Raw genomic sequence first — 16,287 nt, forward strand, 5'->3', positions numbered from 1 at the left:
GTCGTATGAGGGCTTCAGCTAGGGTTGGAGGATCTGTTCTCGAAGCTCACTCCCATGGCTGCTGGCAAGATGCCTCGGTTCCTCATTACTGGAACCTTTCTATAGAGCTGTCATGACATGGCAGCTGGCTTTCCCCAGAGTGGATGATCTGAGAGAAAGTGAGCAACCAAGATGGAAACCACGATGTCTTTTATAACCTAGTCTCAGAAGTGACATGCCATTACTTCTGCCACATTCTGTTGATAACACAGACCAATCCTGGAGTAATATCGTAGGGGACTACAGAAAGGTGTGAATACCAGGACCCAGATGTTAGGGGACCATCGTGGATGCTGCTTACCACGAACAATATCTACCTCCTAAGGTTATTAGGGGTGGGTTGTAGGTGACAACGTGCATAAAATAGTTAGCACTGTGCTTGGCACGTGATAACTGTTACTATCTTTAATAATGCTTGGAGGATGTAAAAATATCAATACCTTCTCCAGTGTATTTAATGGAACCAGAAACTATCCACAGTTGCTTAAAAGGAAGGTGCCTATAGAGAGCTAGTTTGTTCCTCTTGCTCTAAGTATTTTGTTACATTATGTTTACTGTAGAAGAATGAGTCCCAGTGTATCACTGTTTCTGCTACTGGCTAATCTCATGCCTTTCATGTTGATTTTTAGTAACTTTGTTTACAGAGGCTCAGCTATTCTTACCTTGCCTGTCCCCACCCCTGCTCATTTTCAGAAAGCATCCTATTTGCAACCTATAGTCCCCTACCACTGTTTCTAATTCTGAGGCTTTCAGGTTGGGTTGAGTAACAAAAAGATGCTAAATAAGGTTTGAAGAATTGTCTCGAGAACCCTAAAGTGTAAACTGGTATTTTGAACAAACTGTGAGGACTCTGGGACTTACTACCAATTATAGCTCTTCATTTACTCAGAAAACTTGTATTGAGTACCTACTGTGTACTTGGTACCAATATATTAGTACAATATTAGGGTCTTGAGATGCAGAGGTAATAGACATCTGCTCTCAAGGAAGTTTACAAACTCGTGTAGGAGAATATGAGACAGCAATTTTAATATTGTGTGACTAATGCAACAACACAGACTGCTTTGGGAGTGCAGAGGAGGAACAGCCCACACATGAGAGCTCAGAGAAGGTTTCCCACAAGAGCCAATGTGAAACTGAATCTTAGAGGAATTAGCCAGATGATGAAGTGTGATAAGCACGTTCCAGTTTATTCATTTACTTATTCAGAAAATATTTTTTGAGTGCTTGCTCTGCTCTAAGCACATTCTACGTGGTAGGAATATAAAACCTGGTAAGACCTTATCCATAATGAATTTTTTCTCTAGTAGAGGTAGTAGAGAGAAGGCAAAAGCATGCAATAAATGACTGTAGTTATTGTGAAGCAGTCCGTATAGGATGGGGGTACAGGTCAGTTGTAACTGGGGAGGGCAATCAGGAAAGACTTCATGTGTGAGGAGCTAACTTGAAATGAGTTCTCAATGATGAATAGATGTTTGCTGTGTAGTAAGTGTAAGAGAAACCTCCGAGGCAGAATATGCAATGAGACAAGGGGATAAAGTTAAAGAAAAAAAAACAGTGAAACTTAAGTGGGGAAATGTAAGTACTTTATCAGTGAATTAGAGTTTAGGATGCAATGGGATTGGAACAGTAGCAGAAACCAGGTGGATATAGATAATAATATCAAGTGGTTTTTGGATTTACTCTAAGACAGTAGAGATTCGTTTGTGTGCAAAACGGAAAGTAATTCCAATCTTACTTTATATTTATGCCCATGGAAAATTCAGTCTTGAATTTCTGTCAATTCTGAATGTTTTGTGATATTCACAGATCCATTAAAGATTGTATGTAAATGAGTGACGTGATCATATTTACCTTTTATTTAGCAAGATCATGTGAGGTGCAGTGTGATGGATAGATTGGGGAGGATTAAGACTGGAGGCAAGGAGCCTCTGGCTTAGACAGTTATTAAAGTAAACCTGGTGAGACATTATTCAACAGCGAAGAAATATGAAAAGGGAGACTTGAGAGACATTTGAGGAGGAGAGTGGACAAGACTTAGTTGAATATGAGAGGTGCAAAAGAAGAGAGGGTCTAAGATGACTCCAGGTTTCTGGCTAGAATGATTGGATAGGTGGTATTTCCATTCACTGAGGGAGGGAGGGATTCTGGAGGAAAGACAGAATTAGGAGGAAATAAGAATGAGTGGGGTTTCATCTATGTGGAATTTGAGGTACCTTTGGGTTTCATACAAATGGAATAATTTATTAGACAGGCAAGAGCCAAAGCTGCTGCTGGCACTGGCAATTCAAGCAGACTTAGTCTTCTCTGAAAGTCTACCATGGTTGCTTTTTCAAAGCAGTAAGATTCTAGAAAAGTAAAATTAGGGATTTTAAATTATGATTAATTAAATTTGTCTTGAATGGAATAATACTTTAAGTGTCCCTCTTACAAAGGGCTAACTAATGTACATTACACTCAATGAGCATACTTTTTAGAAGTGACACAGCAAGTTCAACATTGTTGTGATTGCTGTCATGGAATCCTTTCCTGATCCCTTATCACTGGGTTAGGTACCGTCAAATATGCTCTCTGTGTAGTCCTCTAATGTCGCCTGCCTAATGTTGCTCTTATCACACTGATTTGTAATCTCACTTGAAAATGGAGACTTTATCTTGTCCACTGTAATAGCCCTGTCATCTAGCAGAGTATGTAGCATAGTCAGTAAATATAGGTTAAGTGATAGGGTGTTATGTGAGCTGAAAGCTATTATGCACTTTTAATGCTTTTGGGAGATGTTTGATTATACACTTTCTTGGTTTCTATATTTAATTTTTTTCTTCTTTTATCACAATCTACCTTGCGTCTTTTTTAATTAATTTTTTTCTTTACAACCATACATCAGCCACATATCATTTTACATAAAAATAAAATATGATTATATCATATATTACTTAAAGTTATAGACTTTTTTTTTGAATGCTCTTCATCTACCCCTCCTCCTCACATTTTCTCCTGTCCCACTTTATGCTTTAACTCGTGTTAAGATTCTGGTATGTAACCTTCCTGGGTTTTTTTCCTTATGCATATATAATAATTATATACACACACACATATAGTATACATGATAGGTACATATGATGTGTGTGTATTTGTTGTTATTTTACAAGTTGAGATTGTGTCATGCACACTCGCCTGCATTTTGTTTTCACCCAGTAAACCCTGCAGAAATTACTCCACGTCAAGTAGTAGTGCTTAAATTCATCTTTTTATTGACTTTTTATCCACTTTTAGTGTGGATTTCCAATAATGTATTCAGTCATTGCTCTGTTGATGAATATTTACTTTATTATCATTTTGCCCCTACTATAAACAGTGCTAAAGTAAATATTCACACGTGTGTATCCTAACATATTGCTGCATTTTATATTTCGGGAATAGTTTCCCAGAAGTAGTTACTGGGCCCAAGGGAAAATATATTTAAAAATTTAAAATAGATATACCAAGTTGCTGTCTTAAAAATTTAAACTAATTTATTTTTATCAGTAATATATTACAGCCTTCCCCCATATCCCTTCCAGAAATTGTGTTTACTACTATTTTTATTTTTGTCAGTTAAATTATAAAGATATGGCTGACTACTGCTGAGCTTATGTTTGTTGGCTATTTGTATTTGCTCTTCTGTGAATTACCTACTTAAGTTTTTCCCCCGTCTGTTAGGTTCTAAGTTTTTCTTGTAACTTTGTAAGACCTATTTCTGTATTTTAGATATTTTCTATCATCTGTATTGCAAATGTCTTTTCCCAAATTTGTACTTTGTTCATTGACATTATTTATATTCTTTTCCATATAATTTAAACAATTTTATAGAGTTATTTACATCTTTTATACTTCCTGTGTTTTCATCACGTGGTTAGGTTTCCCCCAATACAAGCTTATACCTGTAGTCTCAGATTCTTTTTGCAAGTTCATTATTTAGTATATATTTATATTGAAGTCTATCTGGAATTTATTTTTGCAAGTGGTGTAAGGTAGAAGTTCAATTTGATTTTCTTCCAGATAAGTAGTCAGTTGTGCCAATTATTATGTATCTTTTTCCTACTGAATTGAAATATCAACCAATTTGTATATTAAATTCTCATAGATGTAGGAATTTTTTTTCTCGATTCTTTATTCTAAGTATTCTAGATTCCTTAGGATCTAAAACACATTAGACTACTGTGTCTTTATGGTACATTCTGTTATCTGATAGGGCAAGTTTACTTTTGAAAATAAATTTTCCTGCTTTTCTTGACAATTCTCAGGTATTTATTCTTCCATATAAACTCTAAAATTCTGTTTTTCAATTGAAAATCACCCTGATTGGAATTGTGCTAATTTATGTATTAATATTGGAAGAATTGACATTTTTATATGTATATATAAAAATACATTTCATGTATTTTACTGTTTGTCCAGATCTTGTTTTGTGCTCTTCAACAAGATTTCATAATTTTCTTCATTTTCTTCTTCTATACCTTTCTTAATTATTTTACAGTTCTGGTCACTACAGTAAAAGATTACTTTTCTATTTCTAAGTGCATATTGCATAATATAGAGAGAAACCAATGATTTTTGTATATTTTTTTAGTATCCAGTCATAGTACCAAATTGTCTTATTAATTCTAACAAAATTCTTTTTCCTCACTAGGGACTCTAGGGCTTTCTAGGTATATAATCATATAATCAATACAAAAAGATTTTATGTATGTATGAATTCTTTTATCTTAATTCATTTGCCAGTCTTAAGAAAATGTAGGAAAAGTGACATAGGAATAGAAAAAGTCATATCAGAATATAAAAAGGCCAATATGAGGCTTGGAACAATGGTTGCTCTAAATGATGGATGTTATTACAATTATTTAAATTAATCTTATAAATAAAATGAGAATAAAACAGGTAATAATTTTGAGAAATTGTTTTGTGTAGATCAAATTCTGGAAAGGTAAAACTTAAAAGTCAGTGTATGTATTCTGCTTTATGTAAAAGCCACCTAAAAATATAGATTAACATAAAAAAATCAGAGAGTAATTATTTGCTAAACCTAAGAAATTGTCAACATACTGCCTTTAAGTGGAAAATACCTGTGGGGTCTTTAAAATATCATTTCATTTAAAACAATTTATGTATAGTGCTTCAGGTCTATTTCCACTGATTAAAATGAGACTGCATTGTGCTATATTTAAAAGGTGACCATTAATTAGGAAAAACAATTTTCTTAGAAATAATTTAGCAAGAATGTGAAATAAGGAACAGTGACTAGGAGTCGAAAGATGAGAATTTTAGTTCCTTTTCACCTCTTAGCTCTGATTTTTTGACAGTTAACTTCCCTGAGCCTTACAGGGAAAGACAGTTATAAAACTATCGGATCCTCCTGCCTTACAGAATGATTGTGAGATTCAAGTTAAATGAGATAATATATGTGAAAGTTCTTGGAGTATAAAATGTAGTGTAAATGTACAGTGATATTATTAGATAAATATTTATCTCCGCTCTTATTGTCTTCTTTTTATTGATTTGATTGAGATGTCATTTGGATGAGGAAAAGAGGAGCTTGATCTTTTGAAGAAAAATACCAGAACAGAACTAAGCAATACCAACATTTTCTAGTCAGGAAATTGCCCCTTGATTTGATATTACATTTTAGATGCAAAGTATTCTATTGACTCTTATTGATAGAAAAGGTAATCTGGAGTGTTAGGAGTTGGTGTGTAGGAGTGGGTGTTGGGTGCGAACTGCGTGAATAGCTTGCTGATTGGAACCTTAGAATAGTCCATAGGTTTGTTTGAACATAGGTACTTTTTGCGTTCTCTATGAGCTTTGGTTTTAATTGCAGTGAAGCCTTGGTGACACGTATTTTCTATTGAAGTACTTCTAATTCAGCAGGTAAGAAATATTGGTAATTTTAGCCAATTTTTCTTTTTCTAAGAAATAATTTATTTTAACTTTTTGTTTACATACTTGATAACAGATGATATTTATGAAGATTTATGTGCTAGTCATGGTCCAATGAGTTTGGGAGAATTGGAGTTGCGGCCAGATCCTCACCTTGCCCTTCCCACAGAACTTCTGACAACACAAGAAGATGATGTTAAACTATCAGTGGCAGCTGAAGATTTTCCTCAGGTACCCGATTAATAGCACTTGTACTTTACTTAAATCAGAATGGTAACAATATTGCCTTAGCATAGAACACTGTCAAGAGCACAGTCTTTGGAGTCAGACAGCCTCGAATCATGCCTCCTTTTTTCACTGACTCAAGCCTGGCTGTAGATCTTAGCTCATCCAATCTCTAGCTGTGACCTTGAATACATACTTAGCCTTTTTCTAAGCCTTAATTTCCTCATCTTTAAATTAAAGATTAAAATAATGTATGTAAAAATGCCTATTACCAAGTTAGATAGCTATTATCATTTACACCTCTATATTCCCATGCAATATCTAGTTTAGTAGTTTGTGCATAATAGGTACTCAATAAATATTTATTCTATTAAAATTTGTGAAGTGTGTTACCGTGAAAGCATGAGATATTTCATACTGAGTTAAGCCAATGGCCCATGCAATCTTGTGTACTGAAAAAGTAGGATAATTACTCTCCAAGGTGTAAAAAAAAATGCTCATGTTAAATTAAATACAGTTTTTTAATCTGTGTAATCTCACTGTAGATTAATTTATTCAATAAATAGTCATCATGGTATGGTATTGTGTTGCATTGCATGATGTTGAGGGTGAAAGCCAAAAGTATATAAAATAAAGATTGCTTATGGAACACACTATTATGTAGGGTTCAGTATTAATAACCTGTGACCAAGCAAACATCAGGAAAAAACTAGTAATGAATAAATATCTGTTAATTAATTCTGTAATAAAAGAAAAATTGTTTGTGACCTTGGGTTAGGCCAAAATGACACCAAAAACACTATCCATGAAAGAAAAAAAATTAATAAACTGGTCTTATTAAAAACCAGAACATCTGCTCTTCAAAACACACAGTTAAGAGAATGAAAAAACAAGCTACAGATTGGGAGAAGATATTTGCAAATCACTTATCTGGTAGAAGGCTTATATGCAGGATATATAAGGAACTCACAGAATTCAATATTAAGAAAACAAACAGTCCAATTAAAAAATGGATAAAATCTTTTGGACAGATACCTTATCCAAAGAAGATATACTGATGGCAAGTGAGCACATAAAAAGATTCTCAACATCAGTAATCGTTAGGAAAATGCTAATTAAAACCACATTGAAATACTACTACACACGCATTAGAACATCTCAAATTAAAAAGACCAGCATGGGCTTCCCTGGTGGCGCAGTGGTTGGGAGTCTGCCTGCCGGTGCAGGGGACACGGGTTCAAGCCCTGGTCTGGGAGGATCCCGCATGCCGCGGAGCAGCTGGGCCCGTGAGCCACAATTACTGAGCCTGCGTGTCTGGAGCCTGTGCTCCACAACAAGAGAGGCCGCGATGGTGAGAGGCCCGCGCACCGCGATGAGGAGTGGCCCCCGCTTGCCACAGCTAGGGAAAGCCGTCGCACGGAAACGAGGACCCAACACAGCCATAAATAAATTTAAAAAATTAAAAACTTTAAAAAAAAAAAAAAAAGACCAGCATGCCAAGTTTTGTCAAGGGTGTGGAGCACTTAAACTCTCATATGCTGCTGGTTGGGAATGTAAAATGATACAACCACTTTGGAAAACAGTTTGGCAATTTCTTAAAAAAGTATTGATAAAATGTACACCTACCATATGACCCAGACATTTCACTCCTAGGTATTTATTTACCCAAGAGAAACTACCACATATGTCTAAGCAAAGGCTTGCACATGAATGTTCATAGCAACTTTATTTGTAGTAGCCCCAAACTGGAAACAACATAAATATTCATCAATTGCTGAATGTACAAGTTGTGGCATATCTATAAGATGGAATACTGCTTAGCAATAAAAAGCCATGGACGGACTTCCCTGGTGGCGCAGTGGTTAAGAATCTGCCTGCCAATGCAGGGGACACGGGTTTGAGCCCTGGTCCGGGAAGATCCCACATGCCATGGAGCAACTAAGCCCGTGCACCACAACTACTGAGCCTGCGCTCTAGAGCTCACGAGCCACAACTACTGAGACCGTGTGCCACAACTACTGAAGCCCACGTGCCTAGAGCCGGTGCTCCGCAACAAGAGAAGCCATTGCAATGAGAAGCCCACGCACCGCAACGAAGAGTAGCCCCTGCTCTACGCAACTAGAGAAAGCCCACGCATAGCAGCAAAGACCCAACGCAGCCAAAAATAAGTAAATAAATAAATAACTTTATTAAAAAAAAAAAAAGCCATGGACTACTGATACGTACAGTGACATGGACGATTCTCACAAAAGTTGTGTTGAGGGGAAAAAGCCAGAACCCCCACCCCCAAAAAATAGTGCATACTTTACGATTCCACTTACATGACATTCTAGAAAATGCGAACTAATCTATAGTTATAGGAGGGAATTCATGTTATTTTGAACTTGGTGGGTATGTTCATCATATTATCTTGACTGTGATGGTGGCTTCATGGGTATATACATATGTCAAAACTTAGCGAATGATATACTTTAAATACATGCAGATTATTGTCCATCAGTTATACCTCAATAAAGATATTCTAAAAAATAAAAGAAAGATTGCTCTCCTTTAATTATTGGCCTGTTTTAAAATAAAACTGCAAAGTGTTACCAGAAGAATGGCTTCAGAAAAATTCATTTGTTAGATTTCCTTTATTAACAGAGAAGTATGGCTAGTACTAATACTAGCACACACTTGTTTATAGTGCTTACTCTGCCTGAGGCTAAGTTCATTATGTATTAATTCATTTAATCCTTTTAACAACCTACTGAGGTAATTATTATTATCATCCCCATTTGATGGATGAGAAAAATTGAGGTATTGAGGGGTTAAGTAACTTACCCAAGGTCAAAGCTACATAATGAGTTAGCCAAATTTGAACACAAGCAGTGTAGCTCCACAATACTCAGCTCTTAATCCCTGTGGTTAAGGAAGGGAGCCAGTAGGAAGGTTCTAAACTGAAGCAGCACAAAAGAGTCATAGTACCCATCTTAGAAATACACACCAAAATAATATTTCCTTCAGGGAAGAAACCTATATGACTAATGGCTCTAAACTTAGAAGACCAGAGGTGAGGCTAGTTGTTATTATTGCAGTCTAAAGCTACTCATTTTTACCTGTAGATAAATAAGTACTTGCCAGAACTGGAGTGGTTACATTTGAGTCCATGTGGACAGGTGTTTCAGATTCTCCTCTGCTTGTATCTGTTGTTAAGAGTTCAGAGATACCTTTTTAGGTTCCTGTCAAATTATATCTGACAGTTGTTTTCAGAGACTCATTCATAAATAGGCTCATAAAACAGGAAAGGGGAGAAAGAAAATGGCTAAAGTCATCACAATTTGTAATGTGTGATTGTGAAGGAATTTGTGACTACTGTAAATTTCAAATTTCGTTAGGTGGTAGTAAGGAAGAGAGATGATGGGGCTTATGGTAGAGTGTACTTTTCTTGAATGGCAAAGGAGGAAAACAATACCTACTCAACACTTGTGAGAATTCAGTGATGTTATTATATATAAAAGCTCTTTGAAAATTGCAGTACATTATGCAGATTTTCATTTTATGCAAAAATGGTTATATGGAAGTGCTTACAGTCAAATTAAGTTTTTATCCTGTCTAAATCCATCATGTATGTATCTAGAATAGTTGATTTATAAGTAGCTCTGAATTCTCTAGGAAATATAGAAATGATTTGAATATCTGAAATCTGTGTATATTACCCAAATCTTTTGAAAGATTTTATTTGCAATATCTTTTCTTTAGTAATATGTACTCCATCACCTGTTTGGTAGTTAGAAAGCATGCATGATATTCAAATTTTATATAATAAACACCTAAATAATTTAATTGCTCAGATCTTTTTAAAGTAACTTAAAAAATAATATTATGACTTCATGTCTTAAATTCTTCAGTACCAACAAAAACAAGACCAAGTTGTTAAGCAAGTTGAACACAAGCCAGTTCAAAGTCGTTTAATACGTGTAAGAAATAAATGTGATATTTCACTTTCACAGCAACAAGGTAAGATTTGTTTCCTTGTAATAATATAAGAGTTTGATATATGTTGTGATATTGAACACGTATATAATGAGAATTCTTTTATATAAGTTTTATTCTTATTCTCTAGGGGTTTTTTTTTTTTTGTTTTCTTTGATTTAGCCCTTTGGGATAAAGAATCTGGTATTGTATTTGAGTGTATATTTGTTAGTTCTTTTTACCAATAAACACTATTTCTAATGGATTTTAAAAACTCTTAGGTAGTATTTTTATTTTAATCTTACCTTTTGGTTCTTGTACAATTGAATGTCAGTGTCTTTTTATCTGTGTATAAGTCTCTATCTGTATCATAGTTGTCTGTTTTAAATTATAATATGATAAAGGCAATGGTTATGGTTGTTAAGGAGCTTTGTAAAGGCTCTTTATGTTGTGTGGCAATTTGATCAACAGGTACAACTTAAAAAACAAAGAACTCATGTTAGGTGCTATCATATGAATGAACTTTTCCGTACTGCTTGATTACCAAAATTGTGTGGCTAAATGATTCCACAGTCAGCATCACAGCATTTTGATGTTGTCTTTATGTTTCTGCAAAGCTGTTGGCCTTGTGCTTAGTTTGCCTTCTTGCTTCTTCGTCATTTAAATTTTATATAACCTAAATTCTGAAATTTGGCAGTAGAAATTAAGATGTCTTCTGTTTAAAAACTTTTGTCTACAGTCCAGGTAGAAGTATTAGGAGTATTTTGAGCCATAGAATGTTTTTCTTCACTTTTGTAATTGTGTTTTTTATCTCATATATTGAATGCCAATATAATTACAAATGTAACTGTTTGGCAGTTTGGGGAGGACCTAAATGAGGAAGTGCTTAAGATTATGTTATATGAGGTTTAGGTTTTTACTTTTCTGCTTGTTTTCCGTTCCTTTCTTGCTCCAACTTTTCAGAACTTTGCCCTCCTGACCACTTTTTAAAACCTAACAGTGGTACAGTAGTGTTAGTATCATATTTTAGAATCTTATGGAAAATTACCTGTAACACTTTCCTCATTGTGTTTAAAAATTAATCATGACAGTATATAGATATGAGCAAATAAATATTTCTAAGATAATATCAGGACTGACTTGATATCCTTCTACTGAATTCTGTTACCATTCATGGTGAATGACTGTATATTTAATTTAGTTTTTTTAAAAAATTATAATTTCTTAAAATTATAAATGAATTTTGTCTCCTTGGAGAATGTTGTATATAATAAAATGATCATTTTTCTCACCTGATAGGAAAATATCTTTGGTAAGATTTTAAGGGTAAATACCTCTCTTTAAGAAAGTGACATTGTTTTCAGTTTCATGTATATGAATGTCTGACCACAAGATGGCAATATTTAAATTTTTGACTTAACAACATGTCATTAAATAATAGTGTGCAGTTAACATTTAATGTCAATAAAAATCATAAGAAAAATAAAAGAAACCAATGTGTTAGCTAGTAGGAGGAAGTTTTATTTAGAAAGAATCTAGAACAGTTGGATTTAATATGTGTAAGAATTATTTTCATTTAATTTTACATGCAATACAGAAGTTAGGAGAGCCTCAGGCCTATGTCAGTTTTAACCAAGATAAATAAATACCCAGTGGGCTATAGATAAAACATTTTAAATAGGAGCCAAGTGTTTCACTCTATAATTGATACGTCTCCATACTAAATATTTTTTGGATGAATACAATTCCCTTGGCAAATATAGTCAGTTATGACTTTTTCCCCTATAAATTTTGTGGATTTAATTTTTTTCTCTGATGAAGCTCTGATACACTGCCAAATGTTTCAAAGAATAAGAGAGTCAGAGTGCCAAAATAATCCTCTAGGGCTTTCACAACTTTGAGTGACCTTGAAGGAATTCAATCCCATCATACACAAAGGGCTTGAAGATAATGAAGGAAATTCACCTTATCACAAGGGAATCAAAACCACATCTTTTCTGGAAGATAAATGCTTCTAAGAATACTTGAAGCCCAAATTATGGCTATTTCAGGAAGAAGTATTATGTATTTCACTTTGAAATGCATAGTAGTTTAATATATGTATATAAAGAAATCAAGCCGTTTACTAGCAGTAGCAGTAGTTTAGTGATCATCCATTAAAAATTGACTGAAGATATGGTAGGACATAGGTTCTAGCACTATGCTTCTGGGAGATCTGTAAAGTACTTGTCTCCTTCCTCCGCTTGATTATTACTTTCAGATTTTAATACAAAAGAGAAATTGAATTGAATTCTGAAAGGTAATATCCGTTTCTTTTGGTATTTAATTCATTGGGTATATTTTTGAGCACATGATACCACTTATCTGATTCTAAGTCCTGATTAATGTGTCTAACAGTTTTATAGTGAAAGCAACTTTTTAAGTAATTTAGTAAGTCATTAAAATTTTTTTCCCTTTCACTGTGCAGTTAACTTTCTTCAATACAAATGAGAGACTAGTTTTCAATCCATTTATTTGTTATGAACCCAGGAACAATTAAATTCTATAAAGTGATGTATTAAAATAGTTCACTTTTAAAAATATTTTTCTTCTTTAGTTTTTCTCTTAAAATTTTAAGAACCGCATAATAAAGAATAATTAGAAAGTCAAACAGGCTATACTATAATCATTGGGGAAAAATTAGAACATATGTTGTATGGTTAAATGCTAGGACAGATTAGTTGTCAAAGTTGTTTGAAAATCACAGCATTCTTCAGTTTTCTTATTTGTAGATGATATATGTTGCTCAGAAAATATGTATCAAAGTGCTAAAAGTAATTACTAATGTAATTGCACTAATTAATCAAAAGCAGGTTACATTTTTGTGGAAAATCACAATAGGTTTTTTTTGACATTATGTCCTGAGTTTAATTCCTAGCCATCGTAGCACCTTTTATACCTTAACATACAGTGATTGTGACTTTAGATATGTGAGAATTAGGAAATTCAAAGCTTATATATATTTAGAAGTCATTTCTAACCATATGTGCAAATGAAAATTTTTGCCTTTGTATTTGAAATATAACTGAATTATAATAGCTCAAAATTACAATTGATTTTAGTAATTTTAAAATCACAGTTAAAAGTTTTTTAAATTGATTTTTTCTCATAAAGTATGACAGTGATTTAAAAGCCATGTGTGTAGATCTCTGATAGGGAAGGAATGGGGCACAGAGTAATAAATCTGCCCCAAATCCATGAATCCAAAGGTGTAATCTGAATAAATGTGTCTTTCACAAATCTATGCTATTATTGATGAATAAAATAGAAATTCACTTTAAAATGTTGCTGAATGTGGGCATTCTGTTTCCACCTAGGAGGAGGAAAGTGGAGAGTGTCTCTTCTCCTAACTGTAATAAAATGTCAGATAAACTCTAAAATCATAACATTTCTTGAACCCATCAGAGAGCTTATGATGTAGAGCAACTAAGTAGCCTGAAATCCACGGAAAGACAGACTCTCCTCCCGAGAGATGAGACACAAGAACCCTGTCACTGTGCCAGAGCACAGTCACAGGAAGAGACACCACGCACCATACAAGCAGATAAGATGTATTTGACTAGACTTTTCTTTAATGAATTGCTAAAGGCCAAGCATAGAGCCATTGGTAGCTACTGATACAAAAGTGGTTCACTCCCACTTGCAGTCTCTTCTCCACAGACCTCTAGAAAAAGAAAGATTAGGAGACTGGAGAGATTCTTCTTCACTGGTGCAGGCCTGGAAGAGAAGAGTGGCCGCCACTGCCAGAAGGACTGAATTCTTTCCAGCATAACCCTGATACCAAAACCAGGCAAAGACATTACAGGAAAAGAAGATTATAAACCACTATCTCTCATGAACATAGACAGAAAATTCCTCTACAAAATATTACCAAATTGAATTGAAACTTCTTATTCTTCAACATTCAGCTGCATTTTCCTGAGTCCTTACTGAACCTCCATTTGAAAATGGCTTATTCATCCTTAGCCCCACCCTCCAGATCTTTGGTGTCCGGAACATAATCATAATCTTAACAATAGTTTCCATTTACTGAAGCCTTGCTGGGCACTCTACGCTATCTCTTTTATTCCTCATAATACCATGCCACGCAGGTACTGTGGCATTTATGTGAGAAAGGGTAAGGTTCATGAAGGTTAACTAATTTTCCCAACGCACACAGTGTAGCAAATGAAGGTCTGGAATTCAAGCCCATATCTACTTGAGGGCAAAGCTGATGCTCTTCTCCTTGTTTTATACCATTTTATTGAGTAAGCACTTAATAAATATTTGTGTGACTTAACAGTTTGTGGCAAGAGCTGCCTTTACCATCGCTGTATTCTCCAGACTGATTATTTAAAGTTTCAGAGAAAGTGATATATGGGATAGTTTTGTGGTTTATTTCTTAAGATAGGTTTTCCTATTTATTTAATAGACCTTGTTTCCCAACATAGCACTGTGCTTAAATACAGTCAGTGATCAATGTGTTCATCGAATTGAATTTGATAATTCATTCCATCACTTGCTTTTGACACCAAACAACGTTTAATGCTGTTATTTAGTAAAAAGATACAGGGAAGAAGAAAAGGAGAAAAATGAGAATAGTTCCTTATAATCATTTTTCAGTTGAAACTTTTGAATGTAGACATGGTACAGACAGCCACGGTGGAATAATGTAAAGTCATTTTTACTCTTCTAAAAGATTTTGTGATTTCTTTTGTAGTATAAAAATTTTTCATTCTTTGAGGACATGTTAGTTAAGCAAGAGGAAGGGGCAACCAAGCATATCCTCAAGGGTAGAGGAAGTTAAATCGGGTTACATGTTAGTCAGTGGGCAGTATTTTTTAACTCTAAATGAAAGAGAAATAGTGTGAGCATTCATCCACTCATTCTTTTTTTTTTTTTTTAAATTGAGATATCGTAAAATTTTCCCTTTTATAGTGTACAATTCAGTGGTTTTTAATATTTTTAAAAAGTTATGGAAATTCCAGAAAATTTTCTTTGCCCTAAAAGGAAATCCCATATTCATTCGTATTCATTCTCTATTCTCCCCTCCCCCCAGTTCCTGTCAACTACAAGTCTACTTTCTATGTCTGTGGATTTACCTATTCAGCACATTTTATGTAAATGGAATGATACAATATGTGGTTTTTGTGTCTTGCTTCTTCAACTTAACATGTTTTCGGGGTTCATTCATGTAGCAGATGTCATTACTTCATTCCTGTTGATGGCTCAATAATGTTCCATTGTACATTTATTTTTAGGTCAGTGTTTTTAGCATCCTTTTTGTGTAAAGGACTGTAGAAGGTGCTTTGGAGCTAGAGAGATGGATAAGACAAAACATCTGCTCTCAAGGGATAAGAAGAAAGGGCGTAGTTTGAGAAGAATAATTTCTTTAAAACACTGAGTCTCAGAAATAATTTGTTAGAATACTATGAAATTCAAAAAGACAAACATCTTTATGTAATCATACTGTCAAATTGTCACTTTTTTCTTATAGTGCTGAAAAAATAAACACATGGCAGCAAGTGTGTTAGGTCAACTTGCTGATTGTCTTTATGTATATACATTTCTTATATTTTCTGAATGGATGGAGGTGGGAGCATAAACCATATGAGAAAAGACACTCTTCTGGCACATTAATGAATTTTTGTCATAGATTATTATTTCAACTGTTCGTTCCTACAAGAAAGGATTTACACCTTTGCTTTAAAAAATAGAAATATATACACACATATATATATATAATCTAGGAGATAAATGTGCTTAACTAAGGCTATTCCCTAAAAATAAGCAAAATGCAAAGAGGATTGATAGGGAAAATCTATTTGAAAAGATACTGAAAATTATTCAAGGATTTCTATAACATTTTCACTTGTTGGTGCTACAGTGATTTCTTTTTCTATGTAGGAGTATTTTAATTGTGGAAATTATTTAGTTTTCTTATTGTTGTAGAATTAATTATACACTGTGTATGGAGCACATAGGTTTTTCTCAAGTCTTTGATATTAAATCTGTCTCACCAAATACATATACCAGGATTGTTTTGAAGACTCACCAGTATTCCAGAAACCTCTGCAACCCTTTCATTGTTCTTAGCCAGATTTCCTGAAACCTGACTTTAAAGTTTTTATGCTGTTT

General features: G+C 34.1%; 1 protein-coding gene across 4 annotated transcripts in view; it reads left to right on the plus strand.

Moving 5' to 3' along the window:
* Positions 1 to 16,287, plus strand: part of KIAA0586 (KIAA0586 ortholog) — a 105,297-nt gene that overhangs the window by 66,049 nt on the left and 22,961 nt on the right. For all 4 annotated transcript variants that reach the window (XM_059914319.1, XM_059914317.1, XM_059914320.1 and 1 more), the window contains 2 exons: positions 6,029 to 6,183; positions 10,068 to 10,176. In XM_059914319.1, coding sequence (XP_059770302.1) covers positions 6,029 to 6,183; positions 10,068 to 10,176 — 264 coding nt within the window. The remainder of the gene's footprint in view (positions 1 to 6,028; positions 6,184 to 10,067; positions 10,177 to 16,287) is intronic.

This window comes from Balaenoptera ricei, chromosome 2 (assembly GCF_028023285.1).
Source record: "Balaenoptera ricei isolate mBalRic1 chromosome 2, mBalRic1.hap2, whole genome shotgun sequence".
Taxonomy (NCBI): Eukaryota; Metazoa; Chordata; class Mammalia; order Artiodactyla; family Balaenopteridae; genus Balaenoptera; species Balaenoptera ricei.